This window comes from Esox lucius, chromosome 20 (genome assembly GCF_011004845.1).
Source record: "Esox lucius isolate fEsoLuc1 chromosome 20, fEsoLuc1.pri, whole genome shotgun sequence".
In the NCBI taxonomy this organism is placed as follows: domain Eukaryota; kingdom Metazoa; phylum Chordata; class Actinopteri; order Esociformes; family Esocidae; genus Esox; species Esox lucius.
Genome location: NC_047588.1, coordinates 40,817,444 through 40,844,158, shown reverse-complemented (window position 1 = coordinate 40,844,158; position 26,715 = coordinate 40,817,444). Strand labels below are relative to the sequence as shown.

Below are 26,715 nucleotides of genomic sequence, written 5' to 3'. Positions count from 1 at the left end.
AATAAATTCAATCACACTGGATAACCGTCCTTGCATTGTAGGCCTAATCTTTAGAAGTGGTGGGAATATTCACTTAGAGCATTCGCCTTGTCCTACGTCTAACCCATTATTTTACACTGTAAGTTAATATGGCACCTATTTAGATTTTTTCCTTTTACACTTATTTTATAAGGGTAGCCTATAGGAACACATTCTCGCTGGAGAGGCATTATGATTAAGTTCCTTGCTCAGGGGCAGAAGAGAGATTTATTTATTTTTTAAGGAATTCAAATTGGCAATAAATTATCAAAGAACGTCATCAAACACAGACTACCATATTGGGGGAAACGCTTCTAAAATAAATGCGATTAAAAAAAGATAAACTATGAAGTAAAATATGTGTTGCAATACTTGCTTAATCGCAGTTCCGCGTCTTTCCGCGGTGTATTAACGTAGTAGTGTTTGACAGGGGTGCTCTTAGGCCCTCCTCCATCTCCTCCAGAAAGCCAAGCCCAAATAAAAGTGCTCGCCAGCTTGGGAGCCTACTCTGAGCGCTGCAGCTGGTTGTCAGACGGGGGCCGGAGATTTTTGGAGGAGGCTCAAAGGGAGAACATTACGGAGCGACAGGACGGAACCAGCCTCTGACTTCACAAAACTTTTGGATTCTCAGATTTTCAAAAATCAACCAACTAAAGATATTACACATTTCCCCTGAACGTTTTTTGTCCTATGATGAAAATGTCCAGTAGCCCTATTGCTAGGGTACTGGTGGTGCTTTGCATCGGGACCGCTGTGAACTGTATGCCGAAAGGAAATGGCAAAAGCAGGAGGCAGGCTCATGCGCAGGGAGAAGGCAGAATACCTTCAGTCTCATCGGTCTCTCAAGGTGAGTTTCCATACTGATGTTATATGGATTTTTTATTTATTGAACTTAAGCTTCGTTGATTGTAAAACGTTTTTATATCACAATTTTTATTTTTGTAGGCTACCTTTTTGGAATTTATAAGAATATTTATTAATGTGAAACACCACACGGGGATTGTATAAACTACAGACAAATAATACTCGGAAGTGTCAATAAATGATTTATGTGGTTTACATTTCTTCCCCAGACGGCTGCATTGAGAATGGCCAGATGTACAACAGGAACGACCAATGGGAGCGTCCCTATCTGGGCACTATGTTAATTTGCACTTGTCACGGAGTTGCAGGAATAAAGTGTAAAACGAAACCCGAAGGTGAACTTGCATTCATAACTCTTTCATGTATGTCTGGAGGCTGGCTTACGTGGCAAGACTATGTACTTTTTGTGAATGTCTCATGTTGCCTGATAAAATTACTTACTGTGATTGATTAGGTTTTGATCTGACCCAAAAGTCCAAATCACCTAAACCAAACAAGGCTTGTTGCTTATGTCCATGCTATTGCTTCATCAGTTTCTCCAGTTGAAAAAATGAATGAATATATTTGTCTGTTTATCTGCATCTGGTCTCTGTGTCTGTTTATCTGCATCTGGTCTCTGTGTCTGTTGAACTGCATCTGGTCTCTGTGTCTGTTTAACTGCATCTGGTCTCTGTGTCTGTTTATCTGCATCTGGTCTCTGTGTCTGTTTAACTGCATCTGGTCTCTGTGTCTTTTTATCTGCATCTGGTCTCTGTGTCTTTTTATCTGCATCTGGTCTCTGTGTCTGTTTAACTGCATCTGGTCTCTGTGTCTGTTTAACTGCATCTGATCTCTGTGTCTGTTTAACTGCATCTGGTCTCTGTGTCTGTTTAACTGCATCTGGTCTCTGTGTCTTTTTATCTGCATCTGATCTCTGTGTCTGTTTATCTACATCTGATCTCTGTGTCTGTTTATCTACATCTGATCTCTGTGTCTGTTTATCTACATCTGATCTCTGCATCTGGTATCTGTGTGTTTATCTGCATCTGGTCTCTGTGCATCTGGTCTCTGGGCATCTGGTCTCTGCGTCTGTTTATCTGCATCTGGTCTCTGTGTGTTTTGTGTGTTTTTACTAAATTCTCTGACACCCAGCTGGAATCCTATTCTGTAAGTAGAACAGTAAATAGGGAATTAGGGTGTGGCTTGGAATAAAATAACCCCAAATCTGTTACGCAGCTGAGGAGACGTGCTACGATAAGATCAACGCCCGATCCTATCTAGTAGGGGAGACCTACGAACGACCCAAAGAGGGCATGATTTGGGACTGCACATGCATTGGCTCTGGACGGGGCAAAATCAGCTGCACTATCGCCAGTGAGTATGCTGTATTGTGTGTGTATGTGTGTGTGTGCGCATGTGTCTGCATGTGTGAGTGTGTGTGTGTGTGTGTCTGCATGTGTGAGTGTGTGTGTGTGTGTGTCTGCATGTGTGAGTGTGTGTGTGTGTGTGCATGTGTCTGTATGTGTGTGTGTGTGCATGTGTCTGTATGTGTGAGTGTGTGAGTGTGTGTGTGTGTGTGTGTGTGTGTGCATGTGTCTGCATGTGTGAGTGTGCCTGCCATTCTCTCTTGCTGGGTAGTGCGTAAGTTGTTTAATGGGTTACACTTTATTTTGAGTCCCAATTTCCAATTTATCAACCAACCCTGTTGATATGTGTAGGGATATTTTCATAAAATGTTATTTCACATTAACCTGATGAATAGTAGACAGAACGTCTCATGTGATCACTTGTATATTAATTGAGTGTTAATTGATAAAACATTTAACCAGGGCTCATATTATTTTCCCAAACATTTTAATTGTTAAGAGAGAGTGATGAACTATTGTTCCCATGGTCAGTGCAATGAGTGGTTGTTGTTATCTCATATTGATGACAGAAGGACCTGTAGCTTGTCCTTGACTGTCTTGGCAAAATCTTGGGAGGATGAGTGAGCCCATAGATAAGGAAATATTTCCATTTCAGAGAATATGATGAGTCATGGTGAGTAGTGGCTGGGGGAGCGAATCCCAGAGGGTTGTGAAAAACATTGATGGAAGGATCCATCCAGAAATTAGCATAATGGGAGGACCTAATATCATTGTATGTATTGTATAAAAATGTGTGTTTAAGGTTTGGAAGTCGGTTGTTCTGCAGACCGACATGGCTTGGTTGCTCTGCAGATCAGCACGGCTTTATGATTCCAAGGCCCCCTCTTTGCATCTTTTCTGTTTTCCAGGACATGTGCAACTTCTTGCTAAGGGTTCAGGGTGTAAGCCGTTGTAGGTTTAGGGTTACGTTGGGGGTAAGGGTTAGTTCAAATGTTACTGACCGTCTGGAGAGGATCTGCAAACACCTTTTTGGGACTCATTATAAAGTGTTTCTGAATATACCTGTGTATATATCTGTGTCTGTAGTGATGTGTCTGTAGTGATGTGTCTGTCTGTGTCCCAGATCGTTGTTACTGAATACATGTGTCTGTAGTGACGTGTCTGTAGTGACGTGTCTGTCTGTGTCCCGGATCGTTGTTAGTGAATACACAAGGGTCTGTAGTGATGTGTCTGTAGTGACGTGTCTGTCTGTGTCCCAGATCGTTGCCATGAGGGGGGCCAGTCCTATAAGATCGGGGACACGTGGAGGAGACCTCATGACACGGGCAGCTACATGTTGGAGTGTGTCTGCCTGGGCAACAACAAGGGAGAATGGACCTGCAAACCCGTCGGTGAGAACCGGGCTCGTGGTCACCGCGGCAACATGTTTGGCAACGCCGGAAAAATATGTTTTCTTTTGATCCTGTCAAATTTAGATTGTGTCGTGCCCCCCCCCCCACCCACCCCCCCCCACCCCCCACCCCCCGGCCCCCACCCCCCGGCCCCCACCCCCTGGCCCTTTGCTTCAACCAGCGTTGTCAGTTTGTTATACAGAGAGGACAGCTCTGGCAGTTGGCCGTCAAAACTAGCGTTACCTAATAGGGCAACTTCCAAAACCCTCCCCTCTCGTTCTGTCTGCAGCGGAGCGTTGCTATGACAACACGGCTGGAACTTCCTACGTGGTGGGAGAGACCTGGGAGAAGCCCTACCAGGGTTGGATGATCGTGGACTGCACCTGTCTGGGGGAGGGAAGCGGACGAATCACATGCACCTCTAGAAGTAAGAGGGCAGCCCTGCACACACACAGACACACACACACGCACACACACACGCACACACACACACAGGCACACACACAGACACACACACACGCACACACACACACACACACACACACACACACACACACACACAGGCACACAGGCACACAGGCACACACACACACACACACACACAGGCTCACACACACACAGGCACACACACACACACACACACACACACACACACACAGGCTCACACACACACACACACACACACACACACACACACACACACACACACACACACACACAGGCACACAGGCACACAGGCACACACACACACACACACACACACACACACACAGGCTCACACACACACACACACACACACACACACACACACACACACACAGGCACACAGGCACACAGGCACACACACACACACACACACACACACAGGCTCACAGGCACGGTCCAGCTTGATTTAATTAGCTCCTGCACACCTTGGCAGGTCCGGCGTGAGTGAGGGTATGGGAACATTTACGTTCGGCAGACTTAATGAAGGGAAAACGTGTGCTTGGGTTGGTGAATGGGAATTTAAATGGCCTGTGGCGGAACTGGAACAATATGCCACGTCCATTTTAAAGTGATTTCACGGCTCTACGCCATTATGAAACGCGTTAGATGTTTAACCGTTGCCTGTCGGTGTTACCGACCTGGGTTGTGTTCCGTAGAGCGAAATGTAACAAAACACTTTGCCACCGAAAACCAGAACCATACCCTCTTATTGGACAACTCCAATCCATCACTCCCTGTTTCAATCCGTTCTGATTGGTGCTTGAATGAACGCCGCCCTGTAGAAGAGGTCCTGAACAGCTGAGCAATTCATGTTTCATCAGATCGCTGTAACGACCAGGATACGCTGACATCCTATCGCATCGGAGACAGCTGGAAGAAGGCCGACGCCCACGGTCACATGCTGCAGTGTCTGTGCACTGGGAATGGACGAGGGGAGTGGAAGTGTGAGAGACACGCCTCCCTCCACACCACCGGCCTTGGTAAGTCTGTCTGCCTGCCCAGTCTGTCTCTGTCTTCCTGTCTTTCGGCGCGTTAACCTAAATACTACACCTTGTTAAGTAGTGCGACGTTGCCAGGTGTTTAGAGACTTCCCTCCTCCGCATGTTTCATTTCTGATACCTCCCCCCGTGCAGCGCAGACGTCTTAACTAGCTGTCCAAAGACTGCTGGAGTAGCAGCCCGGCTTGAGAGACTTCTCAACACGTGCGGGGAACGTGATGTTTGACTCCCCGTCTCTGTGCAGGCACAGGGTCCCGTGTGATCACCAACATCCAGCCGGCTGTGTTCCAGCCCCAGCCCGGCCTGGAGCCTCCGCCCGGTCTGGCCCTGGAGGGCGCCTGTCGGACGGATGCTGGAGTGGCCTACGCCCTGGGGATGCGCTGGATCAAGACCCAAGGGAGCAAGCAGATGCTCTGTACTTGTCTGGGAAACGGAGTCAGCTGTGAAGAGTGGGGTACGTGTTGAGTACCGTCACCATGTCTGCAGCTCTGACTGTTGATGTTTTGAGTCACATACATTTCTGCATGCACAACAACTAAAGTTTCAAACGTATTTGCCCTAATTAATACAATATAAATCTTGGCCTCCAGATCTCATGAAAACCTCACTAAAAAGACGAGCTGGTGACTGTTCTGACTTTTTCTTCTGCATGTCTGTGTTCTGTAGAGGGTCCAGCCCCAGTGTATGGAGGGAACTCCAATGGTCAGCCGTGCGTGTTTCCCTTCACCTACATGGGGAAGACATACCACTCCTGTATATCGGAGGGGCGCAGCGACGGCCAGCTGTGGTGCTGCATCTCCTCAGACTGCGAGACCGAACAGAAGTACTCTTTCTGCACTGAGAAGAATGGTGAGCTCAACCGTTTCTATGTTGTGACATTCAGAGGTCTCAGGAAAATGTTAGGTGAGAGCTGGTTAGTGACCAGATGTTCTCCTTCAGTGTGGATTGGTAAGCTCGGATGCTGTGTAGATAACTGACTCATTTCACGCTCATCTTTATGTTGGGGCAACAGAAGCGCAGAAGATCAGAGCAGAGCAGTGATCTGTCCACAAGGTTGTTGTCTGTGTGAACTCAACACAAGCATCTCGGTGCTGAACCTACGTTTCAGAGTAGCCAATTGTAATTCTAGCCAGCCAACATGAAATGACACTCTTTTCACTGGCTTCACCTTAAGCTGCCTTCTAAATGTTATTTAGAAGGGGATCATACAGATCAATTGTAGAACATTTCTATCCTTGCATGTCTTTGTCGTACAACTGATCCTTGTTGGAATCTAATTTAGAATAACATGAAATCTGCCAAAATGTTTCACTTAGTCGTTCATGGTGTTGAATATTCAAAACTGTTGAATATTGTGCTTGCTGCCAAATGGGCTGTCACAAAGCAACAGTTCTGGGGTGTTAAGCAATCAAGAGATCTTCGTTTATTATAATTGGTAATTTTTTGACAGGTTTTTTTCCACTTTTGAAAACAGGTGGTACAGACCAATATGACAAAATCCAATCCAATATATTCCCTGTTTAAAACGGTGTCTGATCTGTATCCACAGTGATGGTGCCGACCAGGGGAGGCAATTCCAACGGCGCCGTGTGTCAGTTTCCCTTCATTTACAACGGGAGGAACTACACCGACTGCACCGCCGACGGGCGGAGGGATGGAATGAAGTGGTGCGGCACCACCACCAACTATGACGGAGAACAGAGGTTCGGCTTCTGCCCCATGGCTGGTGAGTTCTGTTGCCCCATTCTGAGTTCTTCTGCCCCATGGCTGGTGAGTTCTGTTGCCCCATTCTGAGTTCTTCTGCCCCATGGCTGGTGAGTTCTGTTGCCCCATTCTGAGTCCTTCTGCCCCATGGCTGGTGAGTTCTGTTGCCCCATTCTGAGTTCTTCTGCCCCATGGCTGGTGAGTTCTGTTGCCCCATTCTGAGTTCTTCTGCCCCATGGCTGGTGAGTTCTGTTGCCCCATTCCGAGTTCTACTGCCCTGTGGCTGGTGTGTTCTGTTGCCCCATTCTGAGTTCTTCTGCCCCATGGCTGGGGAGTTCTGTTCCCCCATTCCGAGTTCTACTGCCCCATGGCTGGTGAATTCAGTTGCTCCATTCTGAGTTCTTCTGCCCCATGGCTGGGGAGTTTTGTTCCCCTATTCCGAGTTCTACTGCCCTGTGGCTGGTGTGTTCTGTTGCCAAAACATTCTCTTTCTCCAGACTTGCACTGGGGGGGGGGGGGGCATGTGTGTGGGTGCTCACACCTACATGCAAAAGCTCTTCATCAAGGAGAGCTTTTGCAAGGTGTTGAGGAGCATTTGTCCTCCACTCAGTTCACTTAAGATGGGGTTGGGGAGCCATAGGGTTTTAGATTAGATGTCTGATTACCTTTAAATTGAGGCAGCCTTTAAATGCCATTTATTTGCTTTGGACACAAAAGGGTTTGAGACCCTAAATCAACAAAGAATTTAGATGCTAATGACGTCTGAATCCGTCTGAGTCATTTGAGATATCATCTTCTTTATCATGGCCTCAATCTCTTTGGCATTTGTTTCCATGTTCACACAGTCATTTAATCTCTGTTAGGCCCAATGAGTCACTAGTAAGGTATCACCCCTTGTTAAATGGAACGGCCAGTCATTTGGCTGCGAGTGCCGCCTTTTAGAAGTAATTAGGAGAATGTGTAAATTACCATGAGAAAGACAGGCCTGATTGTCCTGTGAAGAGGTAATGGTGATTGAATAGGACAAGACAGAATTGGGCAGACCCTCAGGCAGAGAGGGCCCGAGTATCGAACCCAGAAGAGGGAGAGATGCCCAGAGGCAGAACCAAGAGACAGACTCCCCGTCTGGCTGGTCCCTGTGATAACCAGCTGCAGCCGGCCCTGTCAACCTCTCTGTTCCTCCATCTACAGCCCTCCGTCTCCTCCATCACCCTCACCATCACAGATGACAGACCCATGTCTCTAATCATGTAAACCACTCATCTCCCTTTAATTAGGCTGGCATCGCCAACAGAGACTGTGTGTGTAAACCCCTTCAGAGGATCTGGTCCTACTCACGTCATGAACATCTGGTTGTGTTTTAATCTTGAAGAGCTTTTGATTTTATTTGACGACTCCAGGTGTTCTCTGCTGCTTGCCTGGCGGACTAACATTATAACAGTGAGGGGCTAACATTTTGTTATCCCAACATTGAGGGGCTAACATTTTTATATTCTGACATTGAGGGGGTAACATGCTAATGTCGTAATGTTCTAACATGGGACAGGCTAACATTCTAACATTGAGGTCTAACATTCTAATGTTGTTACGTTCTAATATGGTGACGGGCTAACATTCTAACATTTAGGTCTAACATTCTAATGTTGTTACGTTCTAATATGGTGACGGGCTAACATTCTAACATTTAGGTCTAACATTCTAATGTTGTTACGTTCTGATATGGTGACGGGCTAACATTCTAACATTTAGGTCTAACATTCTAATGTCGTTATGTTCTAACAGGGTGATGGGCTAACATTCTAACATTTAGGTCTAAAATTCTAACGTTGTTATGTTCTAACATGGTGATGGGCTAACATTTTAACATTTAGCTCTAACATTCTAATGTCGTAATATTCTAACATGACGATGGGCTACATTCTAACAATGAGGTCTAACATTCTAATGTTGTTATGTTCTACCATGGTGACGGGCTAACATTCTAACATTGAGTTCTAACATTCTAATGTTGTTATGTTCTAACATGGTGATGGGCTAACATTCTAACATTTAGGTCTAACATTTTAACGTTGTTATGTTCTAACATGGTGATGGGCTAACATTTTAACATTTAGCTCTAACATTCTAATGTCGTTATGTTCTAACATGGTGACGGGCTAACATTCTAACATTGAGTTCTAACATTCTAATGTCGTTATGTTCTAACATGGTGACGGGCTAACATTCTAACATTCTAATGTCGTTATGTTCTAACATGGTGACGGTCTAACATTCTGGGCTGTGTCCTCTCTTCTCAGCCCATGAGGAGGTGTGTACGACCAGCGAGGGGGTCATGTACCGCGTGGGGGACCAGTGGGACAAGCGACACGACGTCCTGGGTCACATGATGCGCTGCACCTGCGTGGGGAACGGCCGCGGGGAGTGGAGCTGCGTCGCCTACTCTCAGCTGAAAGGTACTGAAGGAAGAGACATGGTTAACGGGAGGTGAAAGGTCATACTGGGGTCGGTACCGTGGTAACGTACCGCCGTCCGCCCTGGTTTCCTTGGACCCCATTTTAACGTTTGCTGATCTGCCTGAGGCAGAGGTAGGTAATGGTGGGTTTTCGTGACCATTTGATCCGTTCCCGTCGCAGATCAGTGCATTGTGGACGGCCTGACCTATGAGGTGAACCAGACCTTCACCAAGCTCCACGAGGAGGGCTACATGATGAATTGCACCTGCTTCGGGCAGGGGCGTGGCCGCTGGAAGTGTGATGCCATTGGTGAGTTCCTGCGCTGCTGCAAAGCCAGCCTTTTAACTGACATCTGTAGATGTTGGTCTGTGTGATATTTAAAGCTTTAGCGCGTCCACTAGCCAGACCCAAGATCAGTTTGGGTGTTTATATTTCAACTTTAGCGCGTTCACTAGCCAGACCCAAGATCAGTTTGGGTGTTTATATTTCAACTTTAACCCATCCACTAGCCAGACCCAAGATCAGTTTGGGTGTTTATATTTCAACTTTAGCGCGTTCACTAGCCAGACCCAAGATCAGTTTGGGTGTTTATATTTCAACTTTAGCGCGTTCACTAGCCAGACCCAAGATCAGTTTGGGTGTTTATATTTCAACTTTAGCGCGTTCACTAGCCTGACCCAAGATCAGTTTGTGTGGTGGCGTTTCAAGCTTAAGGTCGCTGATTAGTTTGGAACTCCCCCACCTTTTGTCGGGTATAAAACCAAAAACTAACAGGCTTTAGGCCCTTTGGGGAAGGATTTTGACAACCCTTCTTTTGGTCTTCACTAGTCTGGTCCAGGATCAGTTTGGGCTGTCTCGTTTGGTCCTTGGTCTGTTGATGTGTGACAGGGACCACAGAACTGGGCCAGAACCCAGAAACTGATCCGTGACCAGCCTTTCATGGTGCTGGGTAGACTTCCCTGTGTCCCTTATGTCAGCTTAAATTCATTCTGATTGATTTGGACACTGTGTGATGCTCTCTGAGGATCTGAATTTGTTTTTAATCACTGTTCTCAGACCAGTGTCAGGAGCCGGAGACCAGAGTGTTCTATCAGATTGGCCAATCGTGGGACAAGCTGATTCACGGCATTATGTACAAGTGCTATTGCTATGGCAACGGCATTGGAGAGCTCAGCTGCGAGCCCCAGCAGTCTTTCAGTGGTAAGCACATGACTATACTAAAATGCACCACACCATACTGTACAAACATACATTATTGGTAATGGAACACACCATACTGTACAAAGATACATTATTGGTAATGGAACACACCATACTATACAAACATACATTATTGGTAACAAACACACCATACAGTACGAACATACATTATTGGTAATGGAACACACCATACTGTCCTGACATACATTATCGATAATGGAACACACCATACTGTCCTGACATACATTATCGATAATGGAACACACCATACTGTACAAACATACATTAGTGGTAACAAACACACCATACAGTACTAGCATACATTATCGATAATGTAACACACCATACTGTACTAATGTACATTATGGATGTATGAGATATATGACGCGAACATCAGGCAGTGGCCACGACTGTCTGAGACCCATATCAGACTCAAAGTGACATAGTGGTTTCAGCCACAACATGACTTGGCTGATTGAGGCCCCTCATTCTTTTCCAGGATATTAAAAGAGTGAAGAAAAAGATGTAGGTCTGAATAGGTATGTTGCCCTGCATGGCAGAGCCCGTGGGGTGAGGAATGTTTTCTCCCAGAGCCCATGGGGTGAGGGGGGAGGAACATTTCACCTTCTTCTAGATCCTCTTCCCCCCTGAAACATCTGTTCCTGCCCCTGGCTACAGTAGAAATATGTAAGGAAATGCATCTCCTTTCATCCGGGCTCTGGGTTGGAAGTGGTACCCTATGGAGTACATAGAGTGGCATTTGGGACACGCATGACATGATGTCATCACTAAGCAGGGCGTTCTCTTCAACCCAGCCCTTTTCATTTTACCCATCTGCCCCAGGGCTGTTGAGTGTGTTCCTCCGCTCTGCCCCTTGTTTGTTTCAAACTTTTCATAAATGCACTTTGAAGTCAAGGGAAGTGGAGAGGGGTGTGGAGCCGGGGGGGGGGGGGGGGGGGGGGGGGCGTTATGTAGCACACGTTGATAAACCCACCTACCTCCCCCTTCGCTTCCTGGGAGCTTGGTTAGCTGGCAGGGGGTGTTGTTAAACCCTTGGAGGTTAGTTGGGGAGGAATACAGTTGTTGATATTGCTCACCTCCCCCTCCTCTCATCACCTCTGGAAGGGTGTGTGTGTGTGTGTGTGTGTGTGTGTGTGTCAGGGGGTGGAGGAGCAGGGGAGACTTTTCCAGTGGTGTACATATGACCATCTGTTAAATGACTTAAGAAGTGGAGAGAGGAGGGGCGGGGCTGGCACACATTTTTATACCCTCCACCTCCTGATCTCCTCTAAAGTCTGTTGTTGTTAGTTGGTGTTCAGGTAGAAAGGGGGTGGCTCACACATTGGTAACCCACCTCCTCACACGTTGGGAAATCACCTCCTTCTCTGTGTGTCGTCGCGTTGTGCTAGTTTTACCATCCAGGGGCACTGACTGATGTTCCTCCTCTCATGTTAGTGAGATGTTTTAAGCCTGACACGCTTTGTGTGTCTCTCTCTCTCTCTCTCTCTCTCTCTCTGTCTCTGTCTCTTCCTTTGTTTTTCTCTGATACAGCTTTTAAAACTGCCCACGAGCAAGCACAGTGTTGACCACTGTTTAGAGACGAGTGACAATTGCTGAGTGAGAAGTTAAAACCTTTTTTGCAAGCCCTCAAAGATTTTTCGTATCACTTTCTCATGATCAAAACACTCTGCATAGTTTAAGATGGTTATCCAGTCATTTGAATCAGCAACACAAAGATATTGTGGCCTGTCCATTCTAGACTGAATATGTATACACAGGTTGAGGGGAAAAAGACAATCTCCTCCCCCAGTGTTTTGTTCAAGTGAAGGGCACTGAAGTTCAGCGTAATAACTCTTAATTACATGCAGCTGTTAGATGGCTGGGAAGGAGAGCCAACCCTGGTTCAAACACATCAACAGAAACTCTTTTTAAACCTCATGTTTGCTTTGGCCTGCCCAGAGAGCCAGATATACAAGGTTTGACGGTTTGTTTGGACTCATGTATCGGTCCCATTACACCCTGGCGAGCTGAATCAAGCTCCGATGACGTGATTTGAAATACTCCGAATACAAACTGAACCCATGTCTGGAGGAGTGGCTGAAGAGCCTGCTGGTGGCTGGCTGCTGGGAACTATTGCAAACTAAGTGGGATTTAAACGCTGTATAAAATCTACCCAGTCACTGGGCCGTAGGAACTGTAATTGGGAGAAATTGAGACCAGATTTTCATATCGGCAATCCTATTGGCCGGCTTAACCCGTTCACTTGCTTAGACGGTTAGATACAAGTTGTTCTGTACTGGGAGTAAAGTAGCGACACTCAGGCCTGAGTCTCAAAAGAACTACAGTTCCTTTCAGTGCTCTCTTTTTGTGGATTGTTTTTTTTTCTTTGTGGAAAATTACTGCACTTGTCATAAATTACAGATTATCCATTTTGGGAAACTTGCAATCATTGGCTCCAAATAGCAGTTCACAATATTATATCAATTTAGGGATGTAGCGTTCTGAAGAGTTCTCCATTTGCTGAAGCTTAGTTTTCTGTCTCGACTCCACTTGCTCTAACCTGAGCTCTCAAGAATCTCACAGGGACGTGTCACTGTTCCCTCCCTGCCTCCTGTCCCAGAAACGTTGCACTGCTTTAATTCCTATGTGCTGTTCAACGCAGAGCAGGTTTAACTGAGAGGGCTGAACTTGTAATACTATGTTCTGAGTTCGTATGAATCTGTTATCTTGTCGGATCCAGATTAACTACAGTGCCATACCAAACAGTTCAAGACAGATACCCTAATGGCTGACAGGACAAAAACATTGGGTCAAAGTTCAAAAGTAACAGCTTTGAAGTGTCAACGGATCATCATCTAATTCAATGTTAAAAAAATATTATCTAATTCATCTAATTCAATGTTAAAAGATACAGCTCTGTATCTTCTGGTCTGAAAGCATCATTGAAAATTACATGTACAAATACTATAGGACCAAGTCAACAGTTGAGTGCCAACAACATTGTGGGTGGCCAGCTCCACCTCTAACCTACACATCTAACGGTCCTGTCTGTCTGCCTACGCTGTGTTGATGAGTGTCTTCTGATGCTGTAGGATTCCAGTGTATGTAGATTGTGGATACTCCTTTTGTAACTGTTTCCCCTTTTATCTCTCTCTCTCTCTTTCTCCCCCTCCCTCTCTCTCACTCACTCAGGTGGTCACCGCCCAGTCCAGGTCATCCTCACAGAGTCTGGAAACCTGCCCAACTCTCATCCCATCCAGTGGAACGCCCCGCCCTCCGCTCACATCACCCAGTACATCCTTAAATGGAGAGTGGTGAGTAGTGGAATGTCAGGATGTTGACATACACCGCAGGAAGTAGGGGGGCGTTGACATACACTGGAGGAAGTAGGAGGACGTTGACATACACCGGAGGACTTAAGGGGACGTTCAGGGGGGCGTTGACATACACCGGAGGAAGTAGGGGGGCGTTGACATACACCGGAAGAAGTAGGGGGCCGTTGACATACACCGGAAGAAGTAGGGGGGCGTTGACATACACCGGAGGAAGAAGGGGGGCGTTGACATACACCGGAGGAAGTAGGGGGGCGTTGACATACACCTTTCTGTAGATGTTCACATGCAGCAATGCTTTTTTTAAAGGTATTTTAGTTGATAATATGATCCCCTCCTCCGTCTGGTAGAAAAACAGCCGTTCACCCTGGAGGGAGGTGAATATCCCAGGGCACGTCAACTCCTACACCATCGCAGGCCTCAAGCCGGGCCTCACCTACGAAGGTCAGCTGATCAGCGTTCTACGTTTCGGACGGCGGGAGGTTACACGCTTTGACTTCACCACCACATTTGGCTCCTGTGAGTGACCGCAAGCCAGTTGGCATCCTTCTGTTGTCTCCTTTAGATGGCATTACCAGTGTGTTGATGGCGTTACCAGTGTGTTGATGGCGTTACCAGTGTGTTGATGGCGTTACCAGTCTGTTGATGGCGTTACCAGTGTGTTGATGGCGTTACCAGTGTGTTGATGGCGTTACCAGTGTGTTGATGGCATTACCAGTGTGTTAAAATTTTTCTGCCTCTGGTCTGGGATTTATGTGTTTTAGGGCACAATTGCTGCAGATGTCATATACATTGCGGTTAAAAATTACTTTTTGGACAACTAGATGTGTGTTTTTGTACAAAGGAGATACATTGTGAAATGCTTTTAAAAAGGGGCAAGTATTTCAAATTGCACTGGTCATAAACCCTATTCCCAGACAGGTTTGTATCTGAAAATGTAATCTCGATTGTGTGTAATCAAAGCAAAAGCTGCTGTAAACAGTGTGTGTGTGTGTGTGTGTGTGTGTGTGTGTGTGTGTGTGTGTGTGTGTGTGTGTGTGTGTGTGTGTGTGTGTGTGTGTGTGTGTGTGTGTGTGTGTGTGTGTGTGTTCCAGTGGCCACCTCAGAAGGCGAGTCCACCCAGCTCCCCCCAGTGGTGGACACCAGTGAGTCCGTGACAGAGATCACTTCCAGCAGCTTCGTCATCTCCTGGATGTCTGCCTCCGACACCGTGTCGGGCTTCAGGATCGAGTATGAGCTCAGCGAAGAGGGCCGAGAGAGGGGACAGCCCATGATCCTGGGTACGTGTTGGCAACGTTTACGCAATAAAGGGGGAAAACGCTTTGTTTAGGCAATTTATCGCAATCAGTGTTTTAGCCCTAATCGCCTGGCTCGTTGTGATTCTTGGCACGTGACGCTGATCGTAGCTTTCGTTTGACGGAGACCTCAACATGTCTGTGTCACGTTTGCCCTTCTAGTCTCTGGTCTCATGGTTCTGGCTTGGTAACTGTTTTCTGACAGGATGGATGGTATTGCAGACTGTCTAAAGGCTGTGTTGTTGTCGGGTTTGTGATGGTTCTCTCTGTTGTCGGGTTTGTGATGGTTCTGTGTTGTTGTCGGGTTTGTGATGGTTCTCTCTGTTGTCGGGTTTGTGATGGTTCTCTCTGTTGTCGGGTTTGTGATGGTTCTCTCTGTTGTCGGGTTTGTGATGGTTCTCTGTTGTTGTCGGGTTTGTGATGGTTCTCTCTGTTGTCGGGTTTGTGATGGTTCTGTGTTGTTGTCGGGTTTGTGATGGTTCTCTCTGTGTCCAGACCTCCCACGCACCGCCACCTCGGTCAACATCAACGAGCTCCTGCCAGGCAGGAAGTACACGGTCAATGTGTATGAGGTCGTCCCAACCGGAGAGCCCAACCTCATTCTCACTACGTCTCAGACCACTGGTAAACGCGCGCACACACACACACACGCACGCACACCTACTCCTACTACTGCCATTGTCTCACCTCTTATTCTCGTCCTTCCTCTTCCTGTTCATCCTCCTCATTCTACTCAATTCCTCCTCCTTCCTCATATTGTTTCTCCTTCTCATCTTCCTCTGTTTCTCCTCCTACTGGTTCCTGTTTCTCGTTCTCCTCGCTTTCTCCTCCTTCCTTTTTCTCATTCTCGATCCTTCTCCTTCCCTTGTTTCCTTCTCATTCTCCTCCTTCCTGGTTCTCTTCCTTTCTAACTATCTTCCTTACGTCTCCTCCTCTCTACCTCAGCCCCAGACGCTCCTTCTGACCCCGAGGTGGACGAGGCGGGTGAGACCTCCATTACAGTCAGCTGGGACAAACCCCTGGCTCCCATCACAGGTCAGTTGTGTGTGTGTGTGTGGCCTGATCCAGCAGTCTGAGCTGTACCGCAGTAACACGGGCCCAAATCCAAACCTGCGCCTTTTCAACAAACACCCTCTGCTCTGTCTTTCACTACCTTTATGTCCCAGAAAGTTATTCTTGCCATTTCTAAGCATATGGAGATCTACAGATTAAAATAAAAGGTGAAACAAATAATCCTTTCTCTACAAATATATTGTATCTGATCTCCAAAATGTATAAGAAGTATAAGAAGTAGAAAGTAACCAGTATAAGAAGTAGAAAGTAAATGTGTCAGTTAGATGTGTCACTTCCTGAAGAGGGCGTGTCCTGTCCAATAGGGTACCGGGTGGTCTACACGCCCTCCGTAGAGGGCAGCAGCAATGGGGACGCCACAGAACTGACCCTGCCAGACACCGCGACCTCTGTGACCCTGGGTGACCTTCGGCCTGGCCAGTTGTACAACATCAGTATCTACGCTGTGGAGGACAGCCTGGAAAGTGTACCAGTCTTTGTACAGGTCAACACAACTGGAGATCCCCTGCCAGGTAGGAGCAAAGAGGAAACACGGGGTGTGGAATGCAGAGTCCGTGGAACGTAGACGCCAGGACCTCCAGTCTCTGTTGGGGGAGGGATACTCGCTATCTTGTCTCTGGCTCGTGAAGAGGGCAGGCTGGCTGACAGTGCTCTGAGGACACCATCCCCCCACCCCCCGCATATTATTCATTAAAGCAACTAGATGAACTTTAGATTCCACTGTGTCGAGTTCAGTAAATACGTATCCCTGTTCACAGCCCAAAGGCTCCATCAATAGTCCAGTGGAAATACTTATGTAAGCCCTTCTAATACTCCCCTGAGTGCCGGCCAGAGATGGAGCCAGGAGAACAAACGCAGCTGTGAAGCTACTCATTCAGACAGGCTGGCCTGCTTGACTGGGGCTCCGTCAGCCGCATGGGCTGAAGATGTATGATGGACTGGGAACCGTCAGCTCTTCCTGTTTTGGACAGAGTCCCTCCTGACGATTCCTACTGTTTTTAGGCCCGATTTAGGGAAAGTCAAATTTTTGAACTGGACTCTCAGAAAGACATTCCGCTGTTTCTCCCATATTTCTTTTCTCCCATAAACTCTCAGAATGCAGTTCAACCGTCCTTCACCTTTTGTCTGTTTGCTGACTACTTCTGTCTGTCAGCAGGTCTGTCTGCAATCAGAATTGGCCAATGAGAGGCATAAATGTACAAAGTGTAGGGACTTCTTTTTTTCTCCAAAATTCCGTAATGACCATTTTACTTTTTGTTATTCTGTCTTGAATGAATTGTTAATTGGCCTAACAATGTCACTGAACAAACAAGACTTTATGACCCTAAACCTCCCGGGACAGTGGAATACAACCACCGGGTCTGGGGGTTAAGACAAGGGCCATCACTAGGCAGCTAGACCTGTTGAAGTGAGCTCTCGGTTTCCAGCTGTGCACTCTGGCGCCCGCAGTGTGGTAGCGTTTTGCCTATCTGTGACATAAGATACTGAGATCTGAGCGCCTCATGGCCTCGGTCTGGTTCAGACAGGTGCTCCTCTCAACTTATGGTTGAATTGTTTTGTGACTGTGTGTGGCCGCCACTCCTCTCTACCCTTTAAGTTTTCCATTGCTGAAGTATAATAAACCATCTCTCCTCCCACAACTCCCGGCGACTCTCCTGTCTGGCTGGATGGCCGGCTCTTTTTTTGGATTCCTCCCTCTCTGTGGGAGTTTATAGAAGACAGTTGTAGCGCTTGACTGGCTATCCCAGGTCCAGGAGGTTTAGGTGGCCTGTGAAGGTTCCCGCCTTTACTCCCTCTGGCCGTGCCTCTTCATCGCCTCCCGAAAGGTGGTTGGACGAGGCAGTCTGAGGGAGGTACTCGGTCTTTTCCTCCAGTAGGCTTTTGGAGGAAACGGTACTACTTCAACCGGTCAGACGGAGATGGCAGTTTGTTAGTGGCACAGGATTTCGTTCCAGCTGACCCATTCCGATGTATTCCATTACATTTGATGCATTTAGCTGAAACTCTTTTCCAGGTCAGCCTGCTGTCATTATTAAAATCTGACATTAATTACCAACGTGTGCAAGTACATTACAGTTCTTCTAGTTTTTAGTCATGGGGGGGGAAGAGACGGACGAGTAAGCCAGTTGGATGCTGGGGATGATTAGGTTTCCATGGTGAAGAGGGTCAGATTAGAAACCGGTTGAAGCGCTGAGTAGCCACCTCAACACCGAAACTAGATAGAGGCCTACTTCACGTGGCGCTGTGTTTGACAACATCCTGTTTCCTGTCTGCAGAGGAGGTTCCGTCCCCTACGGACCTGCAGTTCTTCGAGGTGTCCGACGTGAAGATGGTGATCACCTGGACCGGGCCCAATACAGACGTGTCGGGGTACCGTGTGACCGTGGCTCGGATAGGCCCCAACGGCACCCCTCAGGGAGAGCTCCACCTCCCTGTCACACGCAACCCATACGCAGAGGTCACCCCGCTGAGCCCCGGGACACCCTACCGCCTCAGCGTCTACACCCTGAAGGGTGGGGAGATGAGCACGCCGCTGGTCGGAGAACGGGCTACCAGTGAGTGAAGGAACACGCCGACCGTTCGGTTCTCAAACCTCTCCCAGGGCCCACGGCCTGTCCGCATACTGGACGTATGCCAGAGCTAGCTCGCCTGATCGCCGATCGTCAAGCCCTCAGCTGCTTTATTCAGTCAAGCTAGCTCGGGGCTACGACCAAATTCAGTCGAGCTAGCTCGGGGCTACGACCAAATTCAGTCGAGCTAGCTCGGGGCTACGACCAAATTCAGTCGAGCTAGCTCGGGGCTACGACCAAATTCAGTCGAGCTAGCTCGGGGCTACGACCAAACTGTGAGTCGTCTGCGGGGAGAGGCTCGAGAACCTCTGATCAAGCAGACTCTCTAAATGTAAAGGGTATGACGTCCTTCAGGGATTCGAACCCACGGCCTTTGTGTTGCTGCAGAATTCTCTCTAAAACCCTTGATCAATGAAAGGTTTTTAGACCAAGATCAAAATGTTCCGTCTTTCATTCTGCAACCCGTCTCCCCTGACGTAAACGCCACGGTTCCTGTTGACCCAATCCCCAGAGCCCGATTCCCCCGCCAATTTGCACTTCATCAACGTGACCGAGAACAGCGCCGTGATCCTGTGGTCGGCTCCCCAGGCCCGTATAACCGGCTACCGGCTGTTTCTGACCATGGAAGGGTCCAGCCCGAAGCAGCTGCGCCTCCCCGTCCGCCTGTCTCAGTACACCCTGCTGAACCTCCGGCCGAACACGGAGTACATCGCCACACTGCATGCCGAGCAGGACAACACGCTCAGTGAAGGGGCCTCCGGAACCTTCTACACCAGTACGTAGTGCTCCTGCATTCTTGGTCTCCACTGTCATTGTTTTTGCTTAGATTTTTTTTTGAATATATTCTTGTCTGCTGAGGTGTGCTGTATTCCGCTCTTGCTGCCTTCCAGGACCACAGAGTCATTATTATTTCAGCCAAACCGAATTATTCACAAGTTTAACTCATCTCTGACGGTACCTTGGCGTGTTATTGAGCACTTATTTCAACAGACGCCTTCCCTATCTCTTGGATGAGTTATCAGTGCATAGTTTGGTGCTGTTTTGAGCAGGGATTTGACTTGGGAAAGGACCCTGTTTGTTTGACCTGATCTCTGACCTCTAACCCCGTGACCCTGTGTGTTGTCTCCAGGCCAGCCAATGGGCAGCACCCCTTATTTCAGCACAGATGTCACAGACACCTCCATCATTATCTCCTGGAACCCAGTGCCCCGAGTGGAGTACAAGGTACACATATACACAAACACACACACACACACACAAACACACACTGACTCTGTTTGTACAACAATGTCACACTAAAGTTGTGAATGTGCTCTGGCTCCTGTGATCCTGGGAGAAGGGCCTAACCCTAAACCCTAACCTCTAACTCTGCCCTGTCTGTCTCCATCCCTTCCTCTCATCCTGTCTGTCTACCTCTGTCTCGCTGTCTCCCACTGTTTCCCTGTCCCTGTCTGTCTCTCTCCCCGTCCCTGTCTCCCTCGCTGTCTCCCTCTGTTTCCCCGTCCCTGTCCGTCTCTCTCCCCGTCCCTGTCTGTCTCTCTCTTCCTGTCCATCTCTCCCTGTCTGTCTCTCTCTCTGTCTGTCTCTCTCTCTGTCTGTCTCTCTCTCCCTGTCTGTCTCTCTCTCCCTGTCTGTCTCTCTCTCCGTCTGTCTCTCTCTCCCTGTCCGTCTTCCTGTCTCCCTTCCATGCAGCTGACAGTGAAACCCAGCCAGGGTGGCGAGGCCCCCAGAGATGTGACCTCTAACTCAGGCAGCATCTACATCTCTGGCCTGACCCCCGGGGTTGAGTACACGTACAGCGTCCAGCCAATCGTCAACGGACGTGAGCAGGGCAACCCGGTCACACGACGTGTAGTCACGCGTGAGTCAGCACAGTCTGTGTGTCCGTGTGGATTTTGGCCTTTTTAACCAGGTTGCCACGCGTTATGGATAAAAGTGATAAAGCCCAGTTCATCAGCTGAGAGCAACCCAGCAAAGTCATTCCTCGTATCCCCTTTCCTCCCCCAGCTCTGTCACCTCCCACGGACCTGCGCCTCGAGTCTCACCCCGAGACCGGTGAAGTCACCGTCCAGTGGAGCGAAGCCTCTACCCCAGGTGGGAATACACACACACACACACACACACAGGCACACGTGCACACACACACAAATGCGAACACACACACACACACATACACACACAAGGACGGATCAGAGCAGTATTTGTGCTGACACATCAAGTACAAAAGAATGGTCACAGTTAGAGATCGAACGTGGTACGTCAACAAGACCAGGGTCCTCTTCCTGCATTCTAATGTGCTCCATCCATTCCATCCGACCAAACAGACATCACTGGCTACAGAGTGACAAGCACCCCGACCAATGGGCAGCGAGGAGACAGCCTGGAGGGCTTTGTGAATGCGGGCGAGACCTCCAGCAAGCTGGAGAACCTCAGCCCAGGCGTGGAGTACAACATCTCTGTCTTCACCGTGAAGGACGACGCGGAGAGTGTCCCCGTCTCGGCCACCATCACACTGGGTGGGTGTGGCTTAATGTCAAGTGACCGGTGACATCGCCATGTGTGGACAAGAGGGTCCAGGACGGTTTTATTAGGTTATAAATGATACCATGACAACCAGTTGGTTGTTAGTTGGTTGTCATTTCAATCAGCTATCATTTAACCTACCAGATTAACACTATGGGATCTATAGTGTGGTATTATATGATCTCTGCTTTTAGTACCATGATGGACTCTAATATGGTCAAGTATGGTCTCTGCTTTAAGAGACACCAGAGATTACCAGACAATTATTGTATAAATAGTATGGAAAGGACTCTGTTTTGGCACTATCCCTGCTCATAGCTAATTCCAACAGTCCCAAGAAGGAAAATTATAAGGAATGTACTTAAAACGATCTAAATTGCAACAGTGTGTGAGCAATTTAAATGCATTTACTGTCAACTTTTTATTTTAAGTATATTACATACATTTGAGAATTATCTATATTGGGAACTTTTTTCTGTCAATATTGGCACTTTTTGTACTGTCCCAATTAGGATACTTTTGAAATGTAAAAAAATATTTACCAAGCTAATCAAAATATTTACCAAGCTAACAAAATGTGAATAAAGCTGGTCAGCTGAGCTCACCCTCAGGAATGTAACCTAGATTTCAATTCAGAGAAATCTGCTTGGTAATCAGTTCCTGAGATGGTAATCAGATCATCAGTTCCCTAATGCTTCCCTGGTAGCCCGCTAACCACCGTCACCGGTCTGTGTCGTCTCCTGTCCATTCGGCCTGCACGCCCCCCCCCCCCCCCCCCCCCCGCCCCGGCCTCTTCCCCCCCAATAGACGTTCCCCAGCTGACAGATCTCAACTTTGTGGACATCACCGACACCACCATCGGCCTGAAGTGGAATCCCCTGAACTACACGGCGGTCACCGGCTACCGTATCACCGTGGTGACGGCCGGGGAGAGCGTGCCGATCTTCGAGGACATGGTGGAGCCCGGCACCAGTTACTACACGGTGCACGGCCTGGAGCCCGGCATCGACTACGACATCTCCGTCATCACCGTGACCGAGAGCGGCCAGAGCAAGCCCACCACGCTCACGCAGCAAACCGGTAATCACTTGAGATGGACACAAATGTGTGAATGAACACCCATGGATTGGAGGAAATCTCTGCCCCTCCATATCATTTAGGTTAGGGTTGCCAAAAAAACGCCCAGGTTTTTCCAGGACTCTCACTTGGGAAAATGTAGGAATCAAGACGGAATAATCAGAAATGTCCTAATTTAGCAAATTCAGTGTGTTTGATCATCTATCGCTTCAAATGGAAGTCTGGGTGCTATGGCAGTGTCCCTTTATGCAGATATACAGTATGTTCTCTGTGATCCACTGGGTGATTATTCATCCGTTGGGGTTCATTTCTGATGGTGGGAGAGGTGGGGGACTGAAGCATGAGCTTAACATGTCTGCTCGTTTGGTTCAGGGCCATGTTGTTCTAGTTTGACCTGAACTCACTCCTGTTTCTTCAACGCAAGCTTTAGCTCATTTTTACTCATTCTACCTTCCCAAAAACGGCTTGTTCCCTCACAAAATGGTCTATAACATGTTGTGAGACCGTAGACAAAAAGATTCACATTACTTCGGGATAGCTCTCCATACCCAGGGTTCTCCCTGGGGCGTTAGAATCTGTACAGAACTGGAACCGTTAGACACTTTAAAGACACTAAACAGTCAAACTGCTGAGTAAACAGTTTACGCCCCCCCCCCAGCCGTTCCTGCCCCCACAAACCTGGGTTTCCCCGAGGTGGGTCCCGACAGAATGCGGGTGACCTGGTCCGCCCCCGTCGTCCCTAACCCCGCCCACATCAACAGCTTTGTGATTCGCTACCACCCCATCGACGAGGAGGACGACATCACAGAAAGCAGTGTAGCGGGGAAGGAAGACAGCGTGGTTCTTAAGAGTAAGTTTCCCGGACGGTTGTACCACATGTGTAATACTGTGCTACGGTCTGAGGCCATCTGAGAAAATTGTTTAAAGGCATATAGGATCAGGTTTACGCCTGGATATGCATGGTTAGGCCTGTTTACACATATTTATGCCTGGTAATGCATGGTTATGTCTGTTTACGCATAGTTACACATAGTTAAGCCTGGTTACAAATGGTTACGCCTGGTTACTCATGGTTATGCATGCTGGCTTGGATACATATATTTTACCCAGTCAGTCCTATTGAGCGAAGTTGTGCTGCCCATCTATTCTGACTTTGTTTTTGTCCCTGTAGACCTGATATCCAACACTGAGTATTTGGTCAGTGTTGTCTGTGTCTATGAAGGGAGGGAGAGCTCGCCTCTGGTCAGCACCCAGAGAACAAGTATGTTTCACTCTTTACTGACTCCTAAATGATTCTTAAACGACACCTGAATGATTCCTAAGCCACTGCTGACTCCATTCATTCTGCGTTGTCCCTCAGCCCTGGACTCTCCCAGCGGCCTGCGTTTCTCCGAGGTCTTGACCAACTCCTTCACGGTGCACTGGCAGGCCCCCAACGCCATCATCACCGGCTACCGTATCCGTTACCAGATGACCACTGGGGGACGGGCCAAGGACGAGAGGTTGCCGCCGTCCAGGAACCACTTCACCCTGACTGGTTTGACCCCTGAAACGGAGTACATCGTCCACATCTTCGCCGTCAGTGGTCAGACGGACAGCGAGCCACTCACCGGCAAACAGAAAACCAGTATGAAGACCTTGCTTTCACTTTCAGTTCCTCCTCCCAAATCAATCCTGGCTGCTGTGTTTTGTTACTCTGAACCTCCTGTCCTTCCTCACTGCGTTCTCTAGTCTCTGATGCCCCTACGGACCTGGAGGTCGTCTCATCGTCTCCCACCAGCATCACCGTCCGCTGGGACGCCCCCTCGGTAACTGTCCGCTACTACAGGATCACCCATGGAGAGTCTGGCCTATCAGGTATGTCAGAACCAGCCTCCCGTAATCTGTCGTTTGATTACGGGTCAGTATGAAGTGGCTACTTACACCTCTTAATTCTCTGTGGAGCATAAGGCCTCAAAAAGCCCATTGCATTTTGGGTGGTCTTTTGCCGCTTCTTCAGCTTAACTGAAGCCAGATCCGACATCCATTGTTTTACATCTCTAGCTAGAATGTAAAAACATACTTTTGGGTGGGCCCCAACCCCCAGGTGGACACAGCATCCCCAAGGAGTTCACGGTTCCCGGGTCCGAGTCCACGGCCACCATCCAGAACCTGAGACCGGGTACGGACTACACCATCACGGTGTATGCTGTGACCGGCCGAGGAGACAGCCCAGCCTCCAGCACACCCATCTACGTGACACACACAACAGGTGACTGGAAACTAGTCTGTGAAACTGGCCTGCGATCAGGATGGCTTACGTTTGTTTTCTAATGCTAATAGACACAGATACAGCCTACTGATGGAATCAAAGTTATTATTGTAATTTTGACAGGTTCTGATTGGTCCCCTCTCTTCTGTGTTAAGATATTAAGTCTCTTTTGCCGTCTGTCTTTGTAGATGTTGAGTCTCCAACGGAGATGAAGGTGACTGACGTGAAGGACAGCACCATCACTGTGCGGTGGGCCCCGGCCCAGGGGCCCGTTCAGGGATACAGGATTACTGGGGTCCCAAGGAATGGACAGGGGCCGTCCTTCTCCGAGACTGTTGCTCCAGGTAGGAACATGTGGTTGTACACCTCTGTAGAACATACTCTGTTGTGTTTCCTGTTGTTAACACCTGCATAACTCCATAGATCAGACGGAGATGACATTCTCGGGCCTGCAGCCCACAGTGGAGTACGTCTTGAGTGTGTACGCTCTGGGGCAGGACGGAGAGAGTCCTCCCCTGGTTGAGACCGCTGTGACGGGTGAGTGTGATTAACAGGGCCGCCCTGGGGTGCATTCAGCCGGGCACAACGCTGGGGAACGTTATGTTGAGTGAACATGCCTCATGACCTGGTGCGTATTCAGGTCAGCTCTATGACCGACCACCACTCATGCAGTTTTCACCTCCTGAATGTTACCCGTCTGACCTCTGACCCCCCTCACCCCATTGCAGCGGTGGGCCGACCCACAGACCTGACTTTCTCCGACGTCGACTCAACCTCCATGACGATATCCTGGGACTCGCCCGAAGGCCAGGTGACGTCGTACCGCGTCCTGTACGCCAGCCCCTTGGAGGGCGAGAGGGAGTTGCTCCCGGCGCCCCGCGGAGATGCCGAGTCAGCCACGATCCACGGCCTCCGACCCGGAAGTGAATACACAGTGAAGGTCATCGCCATCCACGACCGCACACCAAGTCCTCCCCTGGTGGGCGTTCAGGCCACAGGTAGACTAGACACCTCAGACTGATTGGATACACCCCCCGCCCCCGTTGGGACCTCTCCTGACACATAGTGGGTCTAAAGGGTTTTGTGGTGAAGTGCTGAATTGAAGGTTATTTTGGACGCCACATCGTTTGGGAACTGCACACCGTTGAGTGTCTTTGAAATCATCCAAGTTAAATGAGTGAATAATAGTCTGCTCTGTCATTCCACAGCGATCCCTGCCCCGACCAACCTGGAGTTCTCCCAGATCACCTCGTCTTCCTTCACAATCACCTGGCGGCCTGAACCCAACGCCCATCTGACCGGGTACCGGGTGGTCGTCAACCCAAAGAACAAGAGCGGCCCCACCAAGGAGATGAACGTAGCCCCAGACACCACACACGTCCACGTGCCGGGACTCATGGTAAAGACCAGGCAAAGCCCACTGAACTACTAAGACCCAGTGGGTTGGTTAGCAGGGGTTGTTGGTTTGCGGAAATGCCTGTGGGTTTTCATCCCGCCTATTCATTTACAGCAGGAGTCCAACTGGGCACCCTGTTCCGTACATGTTGCACCAGCTTCACCACGGCCCTGGGGGGCCCCTTGGAGGGGATAGCCTTGTCATTTTCCAGCTGGGACCGTTAAAGGGCCACCACAGCACTCTTCTTCCCTGTATTCACCATCTGCGGCAAAACACACTGTGTAGACACTGCTGTGGTCCTCAAGATGATGCGTGTGAGGTCAAAGAAGCAAAGGTCACCAGGGCCGTGAGGAACTGACTGTCTTTTGCTGTCCGGTGTGTAGGTCGCCACGGTGTACGAGGTCCACGTTTATGCCTTGAAGAACACACTCACCAGCCGCCCAGGTCTAGGAGAGATCACCACGCTGGACAGTGAGTTATTCTTTCGTTATTTGGATGATGCTCTTGTCCGAACAACTCCATTAGGTTAGCTAGGTGGGAATAACACAGCCGTCAAAGTCAGTAAATGTGATGTGTCGTAATAAAGAATCTATCAGCCAAGTAAATGCTAGTAAGTCTGAAACTATTCCAGACAAGACTGACATGGATAAATGACAACACAATCACAGCAACATGCATGAGAACCTACACCAGCCAGAACCAGTCAGAAAACAAACTCACTTCCTGTCTCTTCGAATCTA

General features: G+C 48.6%; 1 protein-coding gene across 1 annotated transcript in view; it reads left to right on the top strand.

Moving 5' to 3' along the window:
• Positions 1-527: 527 nt before the first annotated feature.
• LOC105030358 (fibronectin) overlaps positions 528-26,715 on the top strand; it is a 35,269-nt gene continuing 9,081 nt past the window's right edge. Inside the window, exons 1-35 of the mRNA XM_029115393.2 lie at positions 528-865; positions 1,092-1,217; positions 2,098-2,235; positions 3,488-3,619; positions 3,909-4,046; positions 4,927-5,085; positions 5,348-5,557; positions 5,770-5,952; positions 6,653-6,829; positions 9,105-9,260; positions 9,441-9,569; positions 10,317-10,460; positions 13,653-13,774; positions 14,143-14,311; positions 14,887-15,072; positions 15,583-15,711; positions 16,033-16,122; positions 16,464-16,670; positions 18,435-18,713; positions 19,240-19,503; positions 19,858-19,952; positions 20,421-20,589; positions 20,736-20,822; positions 21,053-21,244; positions 22,059-22,331; positions 22,987-23,178; positions 23,500-23,589; positions 23,689-23,955; positions 24,060-24,185; positions 24,415-24,579; positions 24,768-24,923; positions 25,003-25,116; positions 25,308-25,577; positions 25,788-25,978; positions 26,359-26,446. Coding sequence (XP_028971226.2) covers positions 709-865; positions 1,092-1,217; positions 2,098-2,235; positions 3,488-3,619; positions 3,909-4,046; positions 4,927-5,085; positions 5,348-5,557; positions 5,770-5,952; positions 6,653-6,829; positions 9,105-9,260; positions 9,441-9,569; positions 10,317-10,460; positions 13,653-13,774; positions 14,143-14,311; positions 14,887-15,072; positions 15,583-15,711; positions 16,033-16,122; positions 16,464-16,670; positions 18,435-18,713; positions 19,240-19,503; positions 19,858-19,952; positions 20,421-20,589; positions 20,736-20,822; positions 21,053-21,244; positions 22,059-22,331; positions 22,987-23,178; positions 23,500-23,589; positions 23,689-23,955; positions 24,060-24,185; positions 24,415-24,579; positions 24,768-24,923; positions 25,003-25,116; positions 25,308-25,577; positions 25,788-25,978; positions 26,359-26,446 — 5,770 coding nt within the window. The 5' untranslated portion in view covers positions 528-708. The remainder of the gene's footprint in view (positions 866-1,091; positions 1,218-2,097; positions 2,236-3,487; positions 3,620-3,908; positions 4,047-4,926; positions 5,086-5,347; positions 5,558-5,769; positions 5,953-6,652; positions 6,830-9,104; positions 9,261-9,440; positions 9,570-10,316; positions 10,461-13,652; positions 13,775-14,142; positions 14,312-14,886; positions 15,073-15,582; positions 15,712-16,032; positions 16,123-16,463; positions 16,671-18,434; positions 18,714-19,239; positions 19,504-19,857; positions 19,953-20,420; positions 20,590-20,735; positions 20,823-21,052; positions 21,245-22,058; positions 22,332-22,986; positions 23,179-23,499; positions 23,590-23,688; positions 23,956-24,059; positions 24,186-24,414; positions 24,580-24,767; positions 24,924-25,002; positions 25,117-25,307; positions 25,578-25,787; positions 25,979-26,358; positions 26,447-26,715) is intronic.